The sequence below is a fragment of the Schistocerca americana genome, chromosome 1 (genome assembly GCF_021461395.2).
Source record: "Schistocerca americana isolate TAMUIC-IGC-003095 chromosome 1, iqSchAmer2.1, whole genome shotgun sequence".
NCBI classification, from domain to species: Eukaryota; Metazoa; Arthropoda; class Insecta; order Orthoptera; family Acrididae; genus Schistocerca; species Schistocerca americana.
In genome coordinates, this window is record NC_060119.1 from 714,966,878 (window position 1) to 714,988,686 (window position 21,809).

Consider the following 21,809-nt stretch of genomic DNA (forward strand, 5'->3'; position numbering starts at 1 on the left):
GTGGCGCTTGTTCGTGCTCTTGTACAACAATGCTGTGCTGTATGAGATCCATATCAGGTGGGACTGATGGAGGACATCGAAGAAGTTCAAAGAAGGACAGCTCGTTTTGTGTAAACGTGGAATAGGGGAGAAAATGTCAGGATATGATAAGTGTGAGCGCAATGAGATTTTCACTCTGCAGCGGAGTGTGCGCTGATGTGAACCTTCCTGGCAGATTAAAACTGTGTGCCGGACCGAGACTCGAACTCGGGGCCGTTGCCTTTCGCGGGCAACTGCTCTACCAACTGAGCTACCCAAGCACGACTCACGACCCGTCCTCACAGCTTTACTTCTACCAGTACCTCGTCTCCTACCTTCCAAACTTTACAGAAGCTCTTCAAAATGGCTCTGAGCACTATGGGACTCAACTGCTGAGGTCATTAGTCCCCTAGAACTTAGAACTAGTTAAACCTAACTAACATAAGGACATCACAAACATCCATGCCCGAGGCAGGATTCGAACCTGCCACCGTAGCGGTCTTGCGGTTCCAGACTGCAGCGCCTTTAACCGCACGGCCACTTCGGCCAGCCAGAAGCTCTTCTGCGAACCTTCGCAGGTAGGAGACGAGATACTGGCAGAAGTAAAACTGTGAGGACGGGGGGTGAATCGTGCTTGGGTATCTCAGTTGGCGATGGGGCTGCCCTCTGTAATAAAATAAAGTGAGTGAATGCATCAATAACGAACTTCAACGGGCGGCAGGGGTCGTCCGCCACGAACAGTTGCAACGAACTATAACGAACAAAATGAGATTAAAAAAAAAAAATAAAGTTGGTAGAGCACTTGCCCGCAAAAGGGCAAAGTTCCCGAGTTCGAGTCTCGGTCCGGCACACAGTTTAAATCTGCCAGGAAGTTTCATGTCAGAGCAATCATTAAAATAAGGGCATTTTTCGTTGGTGTGAGATCTTTTCACGAAACTTCAATCACCAACTTTCTCCTTCGATTGCGTAAGTATTGTGTTTGTGCCTACCTACATAAGCGCGCCGTTCACCAGTGAAACGGTAGAGAAATAACTTGAAGGTGGCTCGGTAAACCCTCCGCCAGGCACTTAATCGTGCAATGCAGAGTAATCATATAGATGTAGATGGAGAGAAGGACACAGCCGATGTCGTTCCCCAGTCTGTGCTCCGCCTGTAATTACTTCTTCGTCGACGGAACGCTAAATTCTTCCTTTATTTTTACTACTCTCCACCTTGCCAGTCCGATGTTGACAATGACAAATTTTTCACAACCAGCAGTCCAATCGGCTAGCCCAGAGAAGAGCGTCAACCCAGAAACGTGCGTTTACCTCAGCTACAGAGGCTTGTGTTCAGTAGAGTTGCCTGCTGAATGTGTCAGCCCGTTCGCCAACACAAGGGTTAATTCAAGGACACGAAACTTCGAGGACGCTCTGCGCATGCTGCAGATGAGCTCGTAATATTGATAACGGAGTTAACGGGGCGGTGATGTGCGGTGGGGAGCCGGCAGGTAGAGGAACAGAGGCGCGCGAGCACGACCTGGCGGAAGTAGCGGCGCTGGACCAGAAGAGCGGCTGCAGGGTCTGAGGCTGAGGCTGCTCTGGCGGCGTGCCGGGCCGGGACAGGACTGGCCGCGGAGTGGGGGGGGCGGGGGGGGGGGGCACCGCGTGGCGGGAGAAGGGCCGCTGTCTGGCTGCTGCACTCGGCCGTGGCTGGACGCCGCGCGGCTCTGTGCCACTTCAGTCGGCCGCCGGCCGCGCCACCCGTAGTGTGCGTGTGTTCCGTGAAACCGTCTGTGCGAGTGCCGCTCCAGTGTTCCGCAGCGAGCGAGCTGACGCCTCGCGTGTGTTTGTGTGTGCTGCTTGGCGAGGAGTCGCGGCCATGCTGGTGCAGTCGCCGCGGTGGACCGACCACAGCCTGGGGCCCAAGGCACCGCCCGCGCACGCCAACGGTACGTTCTGCATCAGCGCCGGGGGACGCCGACAACAGGTGCCGGCAGCCAGTGCGACTGCCGGAGCGATGTGCTCGCCAAATGACGGTGTGCCCAACAGGTGTCGTGTTGAGACGCGTTCAGTTGATGATAAATTCTAGGGCTGACAGCAGACTGCGTCTTCGTGTTGAAGTAGCGATTCAACGATTTTGTAGTCCGTTATCTTCGCCTGAAGATGACTGGTAGGAAATTCGTTGAAATGTTGATCAACCGAGAAGTTTCATAGGCGTCGTGTTTTCACCTCACTTACAGTCCATTATTACATCTCTTAGGAATTATTTTCTGGGTCTTTTTTCATCGATATATTAGCATTACTGAAGTCCATCAGTCGAGCGACACGGTATGGTGTAAAATGGCCTTATCGTTATTATTACACGAAAATCACAAAAAACCTTGCACTCCCTTGCGTCTCTTACATATATTAAGAACTGTAGTATGCAATGCACAGCTGTAACGTTGTATTTGTGAGGTTAAATGGAAAGAATGGTACGTATCTTCAGCTAATATCAACGATGCAACAATGTGCAACTGGTAACTGTTGTGCCAATTACGCAAATGCACAGCTGAGATGGTTTTCAGACCCCGATGATAGTCTGATTCTGCCGGCCGGAGTGGCTGAGAGGTTCTAGGCGCTTCAGTCTGGAACCGCGCGACCGCTACGGTCGCAGATTCGAATCCTGCCTCGGGCATGGATGTGTGTGATGTCCTTAGGTTAGTTAGGTTTAAGTAGTTGTAAGTTCTAGGGCACTGATGACCTCAGCAGTTAAGTCCCATAGTGCTCAGAGCCATTTGAACCATTTTTTATAGTATGATTCTAGATCGAAATCGATCGTATGTCGCATAACGCAGTTCTTGACATTCATTGAAGCTGTACAACACCACTTCCATAAAACATCACTTGCCCAGTTTATAAACAATCTAGAACTTCGCGTTCTGTCGCCAAAAGTGATTCCATTTCGCTCCGAACAGTGAAAACTTGAGTAAAGGAAACGTCGTGGGCTATTTTGTCAGTTACGCAGGCATTGTAACATGTCTCAGTCTTTGGCCGTAATAGGTTCCCAATGTGATTAAACGAACTCATATATATTTTATAATATACAACGGCGTAACAATACCTAACCCATATTTGGTTATTGCTATTGTCACCATATTTCGATGTGTGGCAGTCTAGGATTTAGTTGCCATCACCGTTATTTGTAACATTGCTTACTTAGTTGACAAAAAATGCACTGCGTCAACAGCACATATTTTCATTTTCGTTTCATAGAGAGTGCTAGAGTCCAGAACAGTATTTTGAATTTGAACTATTTATTTTCCTAGGCAAGCAACAAAGACTTTTCATAACAACTAATTAATACTTGCGACTAACAACGCATCTTATCAGCTAAGACCTATTTTCAGGTGACAGTCTCGCTTTGTAGCTCATCAACACACTTCTCAGGAACACAAACGTGTTACACGCTCTAAAATGTATAGCGACGTTGGGTTCATGAGGACGAACTGAAACAACATTGTCACCTAAAGATGGAGCAAAGCCGCCAACCTTTCCTAACCAACAAACATACATTTAGCGACTGGTTGCAAGGCATTTTTCTTTCTTACGCAGTTTGGCGCATAGTCAGCAAAACAGCCTGCTTAGATCGAAACTTCATTTCCCGTAAGAAATGTGGCTCCCAGCAGTTGCTACACACTTGTTCCTTACGGGAAAGGTAAAATGGAAGACAGGGGAAGAAGAATATAGGAAACACTAATATACAATCTCACTCATTTATCAGGAAAATTCATACTTGTAGAACTCTGAATCTCCATTTTCTCTTTCTCGTTGTAACATCTTGTTCGATACTTTAAATTGCTGAATACGTAGCTGTAAATTATGAAAGTTCAGGAACACCTAAACACAAACATCTGTTCTTTTTTTAATGTTCAAAAACGTTTCAACGCCTTTACGCTATCATATGTGGGTACTTTTAATTAGTTCTTATTTTCTGGAATGTTAGGTTCTGCAGAGCTTTCTTTATATTATGCAATTTTTCGTTACTTTCGTTGAATCGGACATCAGCTACATGCTCCTCTGTTTTAGAAATACAGAAAAAGAGTACATCTTTTTGGCGAATCACACTCGCTACTTAAAATTTATAACGTTAAAAAAAGACGATGTTTATGTAGCCTTACTCTCCTGCTGTTGTTTAGACTTCTACATATTAAATACCTCAGATCTATTGAGAAAAAAAATATTTATATTGTATTAAACTTTCTTCTGCCGGTCCCAAGCAATTTCATAAATCATACAACAGTTTCTAAACATCTACGAATGTCATCTACTGTAATACATAAGAAACACAGAATGCGGTTCTGAAAAGGTATTTCATGATTTCATGGACCTGCATTAGCTGTTGACGTTGAGCGACCATTAGTGTTAGACTCTGAGGCGACAGAGAGCTTAAGCTTTCGTCGAATCTGGAGAGGTCAGGGCAAGGTAGCGGCAGTGTCTTGTTTAACGAACCGTCCCACCGTTCGGTTGACAACCAAAATGTCGACGGGGTCCGACAGAGGTTTAAGTCCCGCTCCCTTTGCGCTCGAATCGTCAGTCGTAAAAGTGCGTCCGCTAGGACGCCGAAATTGCACTTGAAAGCACGTCTTTAGGTCTTTCGCTGCATTGCGGCAGGAGGTGAGGTGGTGCTCAAAATAGTTCACCACTGACAGATTCTGGACTGCCATGAAGTTGTCTTACACGCTTATCTAAACAAACATTTGAGTAATTCAAACTTTCCGCGGCGAAATCCACGTTTCACAAATATCCTAACGCTTATCTGCTCGCCGACATGTCGTCATGTAACCTAGCCTAATGGTGGAACGAAGGCGCCCTGATACGCTATCATTGGTGTCCGAGAGCACAATTGAAATAATGATACGGAGCCTGTCTTCATTCAAAAAGTCTATTGTTCGAATGAAACTGAAGAGTGTTTATGTAGTTTTTTGTCGTCATGGATGAGTCTGAGAACGAAAGAGAAACCTGGTGTCAGGACTGGCCTACTAAACTTTAATGGCTACGAGAACGACTCTTATCTTATTGCCTGTTCACCAAGAGTTCGGCGCAAATCGGTGACGGGATTAGCTGTTTAGATAGGTGTATGAAAAAAAAAATGGGTCTGAGCACTATGGGACTTAACATCTGAGGTCATCAGTCCCATAGAACTTAGAACTACTTAAACCTAACTAACCTAAGGACATCACACACATCCATGCCCGAGGCAGGATTCGAACCTGCTACCGTAGCGGTCGCACGGTTCCAGACTGAAGCGCCTAGAACCGCTCGGCCACACCGGCCGGCTAGGTGTATGAATTATATCGATATGCACTTGTTTGTGGTCGCTACCAACCTTAGGCTTCAGTACTAAGTGCAAAGAGAATCTTCACTGAACATACCGACATTTTTAAACGTCAATCAGACACGGTACTACGTTTCTGTAATGCTTAACTCCATATGTTACGTTTGTTTTGTTTACGATTATGTAGACGTGTTGGACACATTGTCAGCTGCCAACCGCGGTTAAGTAAGTTGGCTGTGCGAAAAAAGCTGTCAGCGCCGGCCGAGACCACCCGAAACAGATACTCCCGCCAACTACAGCTAACTCTTTCTTTGAGTAAAAATAAGTGCCCCCATCCTACTAACGGATCAGCGATGTTGAAGCGTCGTCGCTCCGTGAGCCATTGCGGTAAGATATCGTATTTGATCCATAATATTGGCACACGGGTGTGAAGAACATTTCACTGTAAATGACCTGGTATGTCTTAGTTAATGTAACGTTCATTATCACGTCAATGTGCTAGGTTCTTTTTTCTTTGCAATTCAGAAATTGATGTCGCTGTCTCATTCGTATTTTTTGCCCAAAAAAATCTGCGGAATTATTCTTTCCACAAGCATAGTTTTTGAGTAAATGTCAGTTCACAAGGGACATCATGGAAACGCTGGAAAAATCAAAGTATTCGACAAGGCTTTTTAGACGGTGCCAGTCACACAGATAGCCAATGGAACTGAACAGAACGGACCCTTCCCCATTAAGAGTTCTCGGAAATAAAGTTTTGAGGTTGGTGTTGACGGTTGCACCGTCTGCCTCAATGGCAAGGTAGGCAGTTTTCGTCGCGTTCACCCATGTGATACAGTACATGAAATGACCCAGTTTCTGAGACTTTACTGGTCTCGTACTGATATGATTTTATGTATATAGACTAAAGCGACGAGTTAACATTTGTGGCAGCATAATGCGCGCACTTGTGTGAATCGTTGTGCCAAAGTGGCTTAGCGGTTAACGCACCTCCCTTCGAAGCAAGAATCCGGAGTTAGATTACCGACCTTGGTACAAATTTTCACTCGCCGCCCCAGTTTATATACATAAAATTTTGTTTGTATGAGACCAGTAAATTCTCTAAAATTGTCATTTCATTTGTATAAGTACCTTCGCCTGGGTTTCAGGTTGGATCCCCCTACGATCGATGCTGAGATGCTATTCCAAAACATGGAGAGCCTCGGCAATTCTGTTCGTATTTAAGGGGGGACTTAGATCTAGTAGACTGGGACGGAGTGAGTATTTGGATCGAGGAGGGAATCGTGCCAGGGTAATCCGTGCAGTTGCGTGGATCAATGGACCAAGGTGGCTTAGTGGCTAACGGATTTTCCTAGTAAGGAAGAGACGCGAGTTCAATTCCCGACCTTTGCGTAAATTTTCACTCGCCGCTTCAGTGTGTATACATAAAAAGTGAATTTTATACTTTGGTGGCATTTTTATTTTTTATTTTATTTTTTTATTTTTATCCTTTTTATTTATTTTTTTCTACCTTTATGTTTCCGCGATTCATTGCGCAGGTTGCCGGGCTTTCCTACCAGTTTCTCCCTTAAAAAAGCTGAAGTATATGAAAGCAGAAAAACGATTTCACAATACATGGTCAATGAAAAGTCCGTAGTCTGTATCAATAACAACATAATTTACTGAATAAGCAAGTTAGGCAGTATAATGTGAGGTATTCCAGAACATAGCTATTTTTCGTTTCATAAAGAGTTCTATGTCTTATGCCTGAGTTTCCGATCTTCCGCCAGCATGACGACTCTGTCGTCAGCGAGCGAGGTGGCGTAATCGTCAGCGCACTGACCTCGCTTTCGGAGGACGGCGGTTCAAATTCGCTTCCGACGATCGTGATTTAGCTTTCTGTGATTCCCCTAAATCTTTACAGGCATGTGCCGGGATGGTTCCTTTTAAAGGGCGCGGAAGATTTCCTTTCCCATCCTGGACACAATCCCAGCTTTTGCTCCGTCTCTACTGATCCTCATCGTCTGTCCGTCCTTCCTTCCTTCTGTCCTTCCTTACTTCCTTCCTTTCTTCCAACTCTAGCGTCTAGCTGCACATGATCCATAAAATAATACAGGGTGATTCAAAAAGAATACCACAACTTTAGGAATTTAAAACTCTGCAACGACAAAAGGCAGAGCTAAGCACTAGCTGTCGGCGAATTAAGGGAGCTATAAAGTTTCATTTAGTTGTACATTTGTTCGCTTGAGGCGCTGTTGACTAGGCGTCAGCGTCAGTTGATGCAAAGATGGCGACCGCTCAACAGAAAGCTTTTTGTGTTATTGAGTACGGCAGAAGTGAATCGACGACAGTTGTTCAGCGTGCATTTCGAACGAAGTATGGTGTTAAACCTCCCGATAGGTGGTGTATTAAACGTTGGTATAAACAGTTTACAGAGAATGGGTGTTTGTGCAAAGGGAAAAGTTCTGGACGGCCGAGAACGAGTGATGCAAATGTAGCACGCATCCAGCAAGCATTTGTTCGCAGCCCAGGAAAATCGACTCGCAGAGCTAGCAGAGAGCTGCAAATTCCACAATCAACTGTATGGAGAGTCCTACGAAAAAGGTTAGTTATGAAACCTTATCGTCTGAAATTGGTTCAAGCACTGTCTGCAGCTGATAAGATTAAAAGAATCGATTTCTGTGATTTTATCCTTGCTCAAATGGAAACAGATGAATCTTTCGTTTCAAAGATTGTGTTTAGTGATGAAGCAACTTTCCACACTAACGGGAAAGTCAACCGTCACAATGTCTGTATATGGGGCACTCAGAATGGATCGGCCGCCAGGCAGCCAGTGACAGAGCACTTCATCACTGGCCTCCAAGAAGCCCTGATCTTACCCCCTGCGATTTTTTCTTATGGAGGTATGTTAAGGATATGGTGTTTCGGCCACCTCTCCCAGCCACCATTGATGATTTGAAACGAGAAATAACAGCAGCTATCCAAACTGTTACGCCTGATATGCTACAGAGAGCGTGGAACGAGTTGGAGTATCGGGTTGATATTGCTCGAGTGTCTGGAGGGGGCCATATTGAACATCTCTGAACTTGTTTTTGAGTGAAAAAAACCTTTTTAAATACTCTTTGTAATGATGTATAACAGAAGGTTATATTATGTTTCTTTCATTAAATACACATTTTTAAAGTTGTGGTATTCTTTTTGAATCACCCTGTATTATTATAAAACCTTCACCGAATGATGTGCCTGCAGTGGCTCGAAAACTAGTTAATGGTACAGTACATCGTGCCAAATTCAAAAAGCCACTAGATGGATATTATAGCTACATAAACCGCCAAGATCACAGATGAATCTGGCTTTTTTTAATAAAAGTTTTTTCAGAAATGAAGAGTTAACTTTATCAAAGCAGAAAAGTAATTTTCTTTAAGTTATTTCACAATTTGAAATAAAACAAGACGTAGAAACAAATTATAAAGGCTCTTCGTGCTGTCATCTTAGTAATGCTTTGTGTGTTTGTATGTATACATTTTCCATTGCAAATAGATATTGTTTTGAAGAGTTTGGACGACGCTTTCCCTATTTCATTGCCTAGCAGTGCCGTAAATTTACCGTACGATCTTTCTCAATATATACGTTTTGAATTGGGCATCGGCCGTGGATAAACTTTACTGTCATTACGGGTCTCTTGCTATATTCAGACTTCCGTAAGACAAACGGTCTGACATAACCTCACTACCGTTTCGGTACCGGGGTGAGCAACGAGATGCTACGTCAGAGTTCCGTCAAGTGTAGATGTGGGAAAACCGACTGGTTAAAGCCGAGATCGATATTTTAATTCAGAATAAGCGGTGTTTTACGATATTTATTTGGTCTCTGTTATAAGGGGTTGTTTTATTTTTTACTGACAACTGTATAAAAAAAGCGACATATCAATTAGCCATAGCAGCAGCGCTGAAACTTTTTGGGTTGTGAATAGACCTTTTTTAAAATACGAGTAATTTTTATTAGTAAAATTTTCTTTGCTTTGAAATACTGCGTTATTATTGAAAATGGGGGGGGGGGGGGGAAGAGATCAGTGCTTTTTGAGTAACGCCGACAGAAACGAGCAACAAACACTTGGCACAGGAATTGATACAGCATTGCTGAGACAATAATGAATATGTTAGCATGTGGGTCTGTTGGATGGTATGCATGTACAGGCAGTGTGTGTGACTTGTGTCCATCTGCTCTATGCGGTGGTTTCATGCCGTCGTCGCCCGGCGTTAGCTGTATTCCGGAAAGGTACCATCCATAGTCTGGAAGTATTTTACGAAATGCACTACCAGTCAAGTACAACGCTCCGTGTACTTTAAGAGATTGAGAACAGGAGGAGCAACAACAATCCTGCGACATCATATGAGGAGAATGCTTAGAACATAACAGTTCATTCATAGTTAGAATAGAAATTGAAATTAGCTGATCCGTTGCCTGTGTCTACGTAATATATCTTAAACTTCTTGAAGCCCTTAAAAACGGACAAATTGACGCAAAAATAGATTTTCAATCACAGTTCTGTCCTTTAGCATTTATTGTTCCTAATGCGCAAATGATGGTATGAACCTCGATTACAGGATGATTTTTTAGCAGAGTTTCAAAAAATTAGAATCCATAGGACAACACTCACGATTTTTTGCAGTATTCAATCACTTATCACTTTTAGTGAAAAGCAGCGAACGGTGGATGAACTAGGTCTTCTTTTATTTGCCGATTTAACTGAGTATTTTGAGTTTATGTATACTGAAACTGAAGGAGTCAAAATTTTCCAATCTTCATTTGATTTCTACGTGTATTACATGATATAACAGGAATGAAAAACCGAAATTTGGTTATTTCAGAAACTGGCATTTTGAGCGGTTTTAACATTCATCTTAAACTGGCGTTATAATACATATAATAATTTTTCAACGACAGTTTCACCTGAGCGTTGAAACACACACGCGCGCGCACACACACACACACACACACACACACACACACACACACACACACTGAAGAGCCAAAGAAAATGGTACACCTGCCTAATATCATGTAGGGTCCATACGAGCACCCAGAAGTGCCGCAACACGATGTGGCATACACTGAAGTAGTGCTGGTGGGAACTGACGCCATGAATTCTGCAAGGCTGTCCATAAATCCGTAAGAATACGACAGGTGGAGATCTCTTCTGAGCAGCACATTGCAAGGCATCCCATATATGCACAATAATATTCATGTCTGGGGAGTCTGGTGGGAGGCGGAAGTGTTTAAACTCTGAAGACTGTTCCTCGAGCCACTCTAGAAATTCTGGACGTGTGGAGTGTCGCACTGTCCTGCTGGAATTGTCCACGTCCGTCGGAATGCACAATGGACATTAATGGATGCAGGTGGTCAGACAGGATGCTTACGAACGTGTCACCTGTCAGCGTCGTATCTAGCCGTATCATTCCAACTGCACACGCCCTACACCATTACAGAGCCTCCACCAGCTCGAACAGTCCCCTGCTGGCATGCAAAGTCCATGGATTAATGAGGTTGTCTCCATACCCGTACACGTCCATCTGCTCGATAGAATTAGAAACAAGTCTAGTCCGATCAGGCAACATGTTTCCAGTCACCAACAGTCCAATGTCGGTGTTGACGGGCCCAGGGGAGGCGTAAAGCTTTTGTCTCATGGAGTCATCCAGGGTACACTAGTGGGCTTTGGTCTCCGAAAGCCCATATCGACGATAATTCGTTGAATTGTTCGCGCGCTGACACTTGTTGATCGTTCTGCATTGAAATGTGCAGCAATTTGCGGAAGGGCTGCACTTCCGTCACTTTGAACGATTCACTTGAGTCGTCGTTGATCCCGTTCTTGCAGGATCTTTTTCCGGCCGCAGCGATGTCGAAGATTTGATTTTTTTCCGAATTCCTGATGTTCACGGAACACTCGTGAAATGGTCTCACGGGAAAATCCCCACTTCATTGCTACCTCGGAGATGTGGTGACCCATCGCTCTTGCGCCGACTACAACATCACGTTCAGACTCATTTAAATCTTGATAAACTGCCATTGTAGCAGCTGTAACCGATCTAACAACTGCGCCAGACACTTGTTACCTTATATAGGCGTTGCCGACCGCAGCGCCGTATTCTGCCTGCTTACACATGTCTGTATTTCAATACGCATACCCTACACCACTTTCTTTGGCGCTTCAGCGTATATCCGAAAACCGGCTGTTTAAGCGGTAACCGCCATCGCTAGCCTAGTGTGGCCACACCACCGTTCGACAGTGCCGCTCCGCTCCGCTGCGCTGCGCTTCCCGTCGGTCCATTGAGGTGCAGTGTGAATGGTGCTCAATTGCTGCCGCGCGTCGAGTGCTGTTTGGGCAGCCGGCGAGTGGCTGATGCGCGGCGCGGGCCCGTCTATTCGGGGAACAGGAAGTCCCGGCTTCGGCGCACAGGGGAGCCGCGTCCTCACTCAACGAGTGGGGCCGCTTCCTCCCGCACCTGCGCTGTCGCATTGCCGTCTGAACGAACCAGCCCTCACGTCAACACGTAACCTTCCGCAAAAGGGCTCAGTAACGGCACACCAATACCCCGTTTCGTGTTTCCCAAAATAGTTCTTTACATCCTCCGTAGATCATTTGAACGGTACCTTCTATAGCGATGGATGTGGAATGAGTCAGTTTACAGAATGTATGTATCTACATCTACTTGCATACTCCGCAATCCACCATACGGTGCGTGGTGGAGGGTACCTCGTACCACAACTAGCATCATCTCTCCCCGTTCCTCTCCCAAACAGAACGAAGGAAAAATGACTGCCAATATGCCTCTGTACGAGCCCTAATCTCTCATATCTTTGTGGTCTTTCCGCGAAATATAAGTTGGCGGCAGTAAAATTGTACTGCAGTCAGCCTCAAATGCTGGTTCTCTAAATTTCCTCAGTAGCGATTCACGAAAAGAACACCTCCTTTCCTCCACAGATACCCACCCGAGTTCCTGAAGCTTTTCCGTGACACTCGCGTGATGATCAAACCTACCAGGAACAAATCTAGCAGCCCGCCTCTGAATTTCTTCTATGTCCTCCCTCAATCCGACCTGATAGGGATCCCAAACGCTAGAGCAGTACTCAAGAATAGGTCGTATTAGTGTTTTATAAGCGGTCTCCTTTACAGACGAACCACATCTTCCCAAAATTCTACCGATGAACCGAAGACGACTATCCGCCTTCCCCACAACTGCCGTTACATGCTTGTCCCACTTCATATCGCTCTGCAACGTTACGACCAAATATTTAATCGACGTGACTGTGTAAAGCGCTACACTACTAATGGGGTATTCAAACATTACGGGATTCTTTTTCCTATTCATCTGCATTAATTTACATTTATCTATATTTAGAGTTAGCTGCCATTCTTTACACCAATTACAAATCCTGTCCAAGTCATGTTGTATCCTCCTACAGTCACTCAACGACGACACCTTCCTGTACACCACAGCATCATCAGCAAACAGCCGCACATTGCTATCCACACTATCCAAAAGATCATTTATGTAGATAGAGAACAACAGCGGATCTACCACACTTCCCCGGGGCACTCCAGATGATACCCTCACTTGATAAGCGTGAACGTTAATGAAAGTTTTATTTTTTAGTCTTGTTACACTTCAAAACTATTGTTTTACGGGCTGCCAATTTTTAAGTAAAAGCTTGCACATGGAACAGAGGGATATGTCCAAGAGAAATGATTTGGGGTTGGATCTGTAATTTGTTTTGGTATCAGTCAAACGTTTTATATTATTGGGCAAACTGTGAAAAAAAGTTGTTGCTACATATTGAACTCCTTTCTAAGCCACTGAAAGTTTTAGTGATGGAAAATAAAGATCATTTTTAGGGTGCTGTACGTCACTCGCTAAAGATATAACTCTTAAACGGTCACACTGTCTGTCTGTCTGTCTGTCTGACTGACTAACTGTTCAAAACACTTTTTCTCAGGAACGGGTGGACGTATCAAGTTGAAGTTAGTCACATATTGAGGTCTACGATTACTTGGCCATGTAAAGAAGTGAAGCATCTAAGTCAGTGCTATCAAAGGACACGGCCATTTATCTCTCATAATTTGATACTCCCAAACTCTCATCAAAACCTAGAGGGTACTTCCTCTGGACGTAGAAGCATGCAGTTTGGCAAGAAGAAAGGTTTCGCAGTATAAATAAAGGAAGAAAATCAGAAAATGTTAATTTATATCACACAAAAAATTTAACATTTGTTATCCAACTTCAGACTTGAAATTGAAACATTCGTGAATGCATTGGAATTCGTGGGACCGATATCTTGCCAGTATCAATGTTGATGACAGGCAAAAGTCGTAGAGATCCTAGATTCCTGAAGTCGACAAACTGTCAATATACATAATTAAGCTTGCACGGGACCTTCATTGCGTGAGTTCTAATCGAAACTGGCCGATTTTTTCGTCTAATGTTGTAGGTATGGATATTATTATTATTATTATTATTATTCTCAAATTGTGGTGGGTTATTTATTACGAATTTCGTTTGCGAGTGTAAGTATTGTGATGGTGCAGCTTTATCTAGTACCTCTCCCTGGGAGAATACCATATTATTATTCTTACTGTTCTGTGCGCTCAATTGGGTCACACCTCCCCCCCCCCCCCCCCCCCGATCCCCCGCACCACCAGAAAATTATTTCATAACATACTATTGAGTGGAAATGCCATGACATTGATTCGTTTGTTTCAAAGACTAGCAGTCATACGAACAGCAAAAGTAACAGACATTAATTGGTTGAGCAGCCCATTAATATGCTTCTTCCAGTTAAAGTTTTCTTCAATTCGTACACCCAAAATAACCTGTCGGCCTCCTCCGAATAGTTCAGTACTGACACACAAACATTTTGTTTTGCATTTTTGTTGCCATGGACAGACCTTCAGGTTGTCTACTGTATAGCGGCTAGTTTTAATTTTCAAATCTGCAACTACAAGGGTCACCCAGACTGTAGCCTTCATATTCTTCAGTGGTTAACGGACGATAAATACTTTTTAATGTTGTTGACCAATTTGTCTGAAATCGGCCATCATGATGTTACATAAAGATCAGACATGCTTGGCTGACCTCTACATGTTCAGTGGTACTTTAGTATGAATCGAAATGTTCAAATAGTTGACCACGTATTTGAGTAGCATTTAACAACGTAATTAACAATATGTTGCTTTTTGTTCGAATCTCTCTCTTCCCTCACTGGTGTCCTCTACGGTCTTCAGGCAGCGGAAGCTCTGAGCAGCTAATTGTACAGAACCATCGTTACACCTCTCCGAAGTGTTGTTTGCAAGCTACAACTGCGCTGCGTGAGAAACGACAGGCGAGAACACGTAACTGACCGATTCGATGCGACTTCTGGAGCTGAGATTTTCTACACGACTGCAGTACGTCTTGTGAAGATATGCGGGCGGTAATCCTAACAACTCGCCAGTGACGCTGCAAGAAACAAACCGAGCTTACAGTCACGCTGGCAAGACCTGTCATTTCGCCTGAGAGATTCAGAGTCTTACGACAGCTCGTGTGCCGGGCTCTTTCCCCTGATGTAGGTCTGCCATCCAAAGGGATTGTAGCAGCTGAGCGCAACTGACCGCGCAAGTCGGCGCTAAGCCAGCAGACGCACTACACGATGTTGCAAAAAGATTCGCCCGATTTCACAAGACTAGTATCTTTCTTCTGCTTTAACGAAGATAAAAACTTAGGATGCATTTTAATTTTCGCATCGACACTGTAAGTTTACCTCGACGCCGTTTGTAAGTAAACGGTAGGGCTATCTCTATTGTAACTCGCCCGCTAGCTCATTCATTAACCAGCGTACGCTGAATCGAGAACATGTCAAAAATTTCATTTTTCTAGTGGACGCAGCAGCAGAGGCAGTAATCCAGTGTAAGCTGCATATAACAGATTTCCTTAGTAATGAATTGCATCAAAGATGGATTTACCGTAAGGGGCGCACGGATCGCGCATTGTACCATTGAGCTCCAATGTCACCTGATCTGAATAGAAAAGCAACTGGAATCACTCAATAGACGAAAGTCCACTGGACCTGACGGGATACCAATTCGATTCTACACAGAGTACGCGAAAGAACTTGCCCCCCTTCTAACAGCCGTGTACCGCAAGTCTCTAGAGGAACGGAGGGTTCCAAATGATTGGAAAAGAGCACAGGTAGTCCCAGTCTTCAAGAAGGGTCGTCGAGCAGATGCGCAAAACTATAGACCTATATCTCTGACGTCGATCTCTTGTAGAATTTTAGAACATGTTTTTTGCTCGCGTATCATGTCGTTTTTGGAAACCCAGAATCTACTATGTAGGAATCAAGATGGATTCCGGAAACAGCGATCGTGTGAGACCCAACTCGCTTTATTTGTTCATGAGACCCAGAAAATATTAGATACGGGCTCCCAGGCAGATGCTATTTTTCTTGACTTGCGGAAGGCGTTCGATACAGTTCCGCACTGTCGCCTGATAAAGAAAGTAAGAGCCTACGGAATATCAGACCAGCTGTGTAGCTGGATTGAAGAGTTTTTAGCAAACAGAACACAGCATGTTGTTATCAATGGAGAGACGTCTACAGACGTTAAAGTAACCTCTGGTGTGCCACAGGGGAGTGTTATGGGACCACTACTTTTCACAATATATATAAATGACCTAGTAGATAGTGTCGGAAGTTCCATGCGGCCCGCATCTCGTGGTCGTGCGGTAGCGTTCTCGCTTCCCACGCCCGGGTTCCCGGGTTCGATTCCCGGCGGGGTCAGGGATTTTCTCTGCCTCGTGATGGCTGGGTGTTGTGTGATGTCCTTAGGTTAGTTAGGTTTAAGTAGTTCTAAGTTCTAGGGGACTTATGACCACGGCAGTTGAGTCTCATAGTGCTCAGAGCCATTTGAACCATTTTTTTTTTTTTTGAAGTTCCATGCGGCTTTTCGCGGATGATGCTCTAGTATACAGAGAAGTTGCAGCATTAGAAATTTGTAGCGAAATGCAGGAAGATCTGCAGCGGATAGGCACTTGGTGCAGGGAGTGGCAACTGACCCTTAACATAGACAAATGTAATGTATTGCGAATACATAGAAAGAAGGATCCTTTATTGTATGATTATATGATAGTGGAACAAACACTGGTAGCAGTTACTTCTGTAAAATATCTGGGAGTATGCGTGCGGAACGATTTGAAGTGGAATGATCATATAAAATTAATTGTTGGTAAGGCGGGTACCAGGTTGAGATTCATTGGGAGAGTGCTTAGAAAATGTAGTCCATCAACAAAGGAGGTGGCTTACAAAACACTCGTTCGACCTATACTTGAGTATTGCTCACCAGTGTGGGATCCGTACCAGATCGGTCTGACGGAGGAGATAGAGAAGATCCAAAGAAGAGCGGCGCGTTTCGTCACAGGGTTATTTGGTAACCGTGATAGCGTTACGGAGATGTTTAATAAACTCAAGTGGCAGACCCTGCAAGAGAGGCGCTCTGCATCGCGGTGTAGCTTGCTCGCCAGGTTTCGAGAGGGTGCGTTTCTGGATGAGGTATCGAATATATTGCTTCCCCCTACTTATACCTCCCGAGGATATCCCGAATGTAAAATTAGAGAGATTAGAGCGCGCACGGAGGCTTTCAGACAGTCGTTCTTCCCGCGAACCATACGCGACTGGAACAGGAAAGGGAGATAATGACAGTGGCACGTAAAGTGCCCTCCGCCACACACCGTTGGGTGGCTTGCGGAGTATCAATGTAGATGAATGTAGATGTAGATCTGGCGGTTTGCATCTGTTTTTAAAGTATACCTGAAAAACGCCTCCTAAGTGGCTGCCCTTCCTACAGTTTTGGGTGAAGTGGACTCCGCATAGCAAAAGTAGTATACAGGGTGTTTATAAATGAATATCGGGGTTTTAACGCTTTATAATATTTATTATATTAAACTTTCAGTTATAAATGATATGTGAAATGAAAGAGCAACTGCCGGCCGAAGTGGTCGTGCGGTTCTAGGCGCTTCAGTCTGGAACCGCGAGACCGCTACGGTCGCAGGTTCGAATCCTGCCTCGGGCATGGATGTGTGTGATATCCTTAGGTTGGTTAGGTTTAACTAGTTCTAAGTCCTAGGGGACTAATGACCTCAGAAGTTGAGTCCCATAGTGCTCAGAGCCATTTTTTTTTCTTTTGAAAGAGCAACTCAAACAGTCTTACTAAGAATCTCGTAAATGTTCAATGTGAGCACCATTTGTCACACGGCACACATCAAGTCTATAGCTGAGTTCTTCGAAAACGTTCATAAGTGTGTCTTCAGTGATTGTAGCAACAGCTGCTTCAATGCGGTTTCTTAATTCAGGGATGTCTACTGGTAGCGGAGGCACGAGCCTTGATGAAGCCCCCAAAGGAAAAAATCACATGGCGTTAGGTCTGGTGGGGGCTATGCAAAGCAAGCCCTGTCATTGGGCACCTTGCGGCCTATCCAGCTCTTGGGTACGGTGAAGTTCAACCAGTTGCGTACTTCGCTATGCCAGTAAGGTGGTGCACCATCTTGCTGGAAAATGAAGTTCTCTGGCTCATTTTTTTCCAACTGAGGGAAGAGCCATTGCCTTAGTGTATCAAGGTAAGAAGTGCTAGTTACAGTAGGTTCACCAAAAATGAAAGGCCCATAAACTTTCCACCGGGATTCGGCACAAATGGTACTCACATTGAACATTTATAAGGTTCTTGGCAAAACTGTTGCTCTTTCATTTGACGTATCATTTCTAAGTTTAATTTAATAAATATTATAAAGCGCTAAAACCCCGATATTCATTTATAAACATTATATTATACAGTAGTTCCAGACATTCTCGAAAAGTATCGATCGAGTTTCATCATCCCCTGCACATGTATTGCTCGTCTGGATATTCGCGAAAAATAAATGAAAATTTGGTCCCAAAAGTAAGTGAAAAAGTGCCACTAGCCTGTAATGCACGCGTTTACAAGATACAGCGCAGTAAAATCGGATAGTTCTTTCGAAAATAAAATCTCTGTAATCCTAATTCATCCACAGCTTTTTTTCTTTTTTCGTTTATGTAGATAATATCGTCTAGTGAAATATGATGGATGTTCCTGAACCACTTTACATTTTGCGGGGCTCGATGAATACTTCTGGTGGTCTGGACTTTGAGGATGAAGCATTCGTGCATACTATTGAAATGTGAAGCGCAGAACAGTTCCAGTTCTTTTACAGCTCTGCTGTTATAACTTCTGGTAGCCTTGAAGTAGCCAAATATATGTTCCCGGCGGTGCTTTCTTCTTTCTTCTACGTATTTACGCACTTCATGCTGTCCGAGAACCACAGGCTGAGATAATCGAGTGTATTCAGTGTTTCTATAATTGCGAAAAGATGTCTGATATTGAAAGTATATTAATAAAATTTGTATCTACGGTCTAAAACGAATTTTTCTTCTTTCTAGTTGTAGTTTCAGCTCAGTACAAAAACAGTATTTTGCGATTTTCCCTTGAGAAGTAAGACAATACCGGTGATGTGATAATTGTTTATACAACGATGTCAGTTATTTAGGAAATAATCTCAAGGTAGTCGTAAATGAAATTTCACGTGAAAGCAGTCAGCAGTGCCCAGTCGGTTATTGACAAGATTGCCACACTATTCAAAGATTGGAAGGAAGGAGATAGAGAAGATCCAAAGAAGAGCGGCGCGTTTCGTCACAGGGTTATTTGGTAAACGTGGTAGCGTTACGGAGATGTTTAGCAAACTCAAGGGGCAGACGCTGCAAGAGAGGCGCTCTGCATCGCGGTGTAGCTTGCTGTCCAGGTTTCGAGAGGGTGCGTTTCTGGATGAGGTATCGAATATATTGCTTCCCCATACTTATACCTCCCGAGGAGATCACGAATGTAAAATTAGAGAGATTCAAGCGCGCACGGAGGCTTTCCGGCAGTCGTTTTTTCCCGCGAACCATACGCGACTGGAACAGGAAAGGGAGGTAATGCAGTGGCACGTAAAGTGCCCTCCGCCACACACCGTTGGGTGGCTTGCGGAGAATAAATGTAGATGTAGATGTGGAAGGAAGGAAGGAAGTTTACGGTGTAACATGCCGTCGACGAAGGGAACATTAGATACGGGGCCCAATCGCCGACTGGGGAAAGTTGGGGAAGGAAATGGGCCGCATCCTTTCGGAGGAATAAGCGCGGGAAAACTAAATCCGGACAGCTGCCCGAGGATTTTGAACTGCCGTTCTCAAGACGACGGGTGCGGTGTGTCACCACAGCGACACTCCCTTCGGTCGACATAAACAAGACTGTTCACACAACACAATTAAAAAAGTTGAGAGAGCTGATAAATGAAGGATTAATAATAACTTCCGACGACAGATATCTGCGTCGTTTAAACATTTGTAAGCAGTAATCCGTAGGAATAAACATGGAACATTCTGCAGAGGCGTTTGTACCTAAAGTAAGCAAGATGGTTTTCTTCACTGTCAAAATGTAGAGAAACTAGTTTGTAACCGAAAGAAATCTGTTATTTAAACTGTAATACGATCCGTATTGTACCATTGATAGCATCTGTTTGCAGTACACGTGCAACTACACTGGCAGGAGTCGTGGAAAAGACACACAGCAGCCCTGCTGGGATATCCAGCGCGAATGTGCAGTGTTAGATTCACGGGAAATTGCCACAGACATGTTGACACATTTGCACTGGCAGAAACTAGAAGGAAGGAGTCTCTTGTCTAAAGGAAAAGAGCTTACAAAATTGCATAAACCAGATTTCAAGAAGTAATTTAAGAATGCTCTTCAGTCCATTAGATAAATTTCTTGTAGGATCTGAAAATTCTACTGCGCTAGTAGCTACCTGCTCTGCTCCGTATTACCTATCATGCTTCACATGTGTAACAGAGCGAAGAGCACCCACTGCTAAGCGCCTGCAGTGATTTACAGCATACAGAATAGAAGATAGTGCCATCCGGACGGTCCTGCACTTTTAGTGTAGTTCAGTGGTGCCGTTTGGCACGGACGCTGCGGATATGGTTGGAAAGTGTGCCGTTGTTCCAGCGGTCAGTGTCCGTTACAGAGACGACTATTTCAGTTACGGACACACTGCTGCCTCCGTAGGCTCAAGTGTGGCAACCTTGTAACGAGAAACCCCTCACTGTTCTGCAAAACTATCGCACATACGGAGGAATACTCACATTGACGTCAGCTCTTGCAGTTACTGCAGGAAGACGAACTTTCAACAAGCATTTAGTGGGAAGCAAAAGTGTCACATACAAGAGGATATGAGAATGTGCATTGACTTTGGAAGACTGTGTGTAGTTTGAGGGACGTTCACATCTACTAGTGTAGACACCTCCAACGCCATAGAAGTCTTACTGGGCGAGCTGGGCAGTGGGTATGACACTGAGGACCAGATTTAAATTACCTATTTTTCAAGGGGCCGCTAAATCGTTGTAGGTCAATACATGAAGACTTCGTCCATGATGCCCTTGTCAGTTGTCCATACGAGCTAGTGCTGTTCCAGGAATCTTTCTAGCTCTCTGTTTCATTTTAAGCTCTAAAATTGAAATTTACATCAGTTGAGGTGTCGAGGTACATTTTGTTCTACACCTCGCTGAAAAGATGGCTGCTTCAGGAGCAGGGGCTGCCCAGACGCTACCGTTTACTCCAGTGATTCCGATCTCATCTGAGAAACCTGACCGCCATCAGATACTGACTCCACGGACAAAGTTTAGTCCAAATTTCAGAAGGTGTTCTTTTTCTTTCTTCGAACACTGATTTTTAAAATGAGGAAAGTTAGGCTGTATTTAGCTAATGTTCAAACAAGTGTCAAATTTTTCGTTGTTTTATTAAACGAAGAATTGAGTCAGTGAGACAACATGCTCTGTTCATTTGAAATAACGTTTTGTTACATTCACTTTGGCCAATAGCCACCGTAAGTCGTGCTCTACGTTCACTCCCTCGTTTCTGTTCCCGTTCCTATCGCAGTTTAAAATATATTTTCAAGCCACCAGTCTTGGACGTCGTATTTCTTTCACAGTGGTGAGGTCGAACTGTATATTTACGTAGTAGTGATATAGTAGTTCTGGGCCCATGGCCTCCAATGAAAGTTCACTGTCTACAATGAAGGTAGACGACTATCACGGAACCTGCTTCCTCTGTTCCAATCCTTTAACTTACAACTTCTTCTTCTCCTTCTTCCCGCAACACCCTCAAAAATCTTTTAAGTTAGGTCCGCCCACTGGACTTTTTGTAATAGCATCATTACTAGACTGGACTGTCTTCTTCCGAACGCGTAGAAGCCGGAATACTTCAGTCCGCCACTCTTTTGTGTCCAGCCACTGCCAATCTTGGAAACAGATCCATAATAGTATATAAAAAGCTGCTTGTTGGAAACACCTCCAGTTGTCAATTTCGCTCAAAACTGAACATAACTTTCACCTTATCATTCGTAAGCGTAAACAACAATGTGCTTGAATTTATCGTATAAGGAGAGCTA

At 44.2% G+C, this 21,809-nt stretch overlaps 1 protein-coding gene across 1 annotated transcript in view; it reads left to right on the forward strand.

Moving 5' to 3' along the window:
* Positions 1-1,482: 1,482 nt before the first annotated feature.
* The window catches only part of LOC124593783 (tyrosine-protein phosphatase non-receptor type 13-like), a 723,760-nt gene continuing 703,433 nt past the window's right edge, over positions 1,483-21,809 (forward strand). Inside the window, exons 1-2 of the mRNA XM_047132135.1 lie at positions 1,483-1,575; positions 1,675-1,945. Of these exons, the coding sequence (XP_046988091.1) occupies positions 1,483-1,575; positions 1,675-1,945 (364 nt within the window). The remainder of the gene's footprint in view (positions 1,576-1,674; positions 1,946-21,809) is intronic.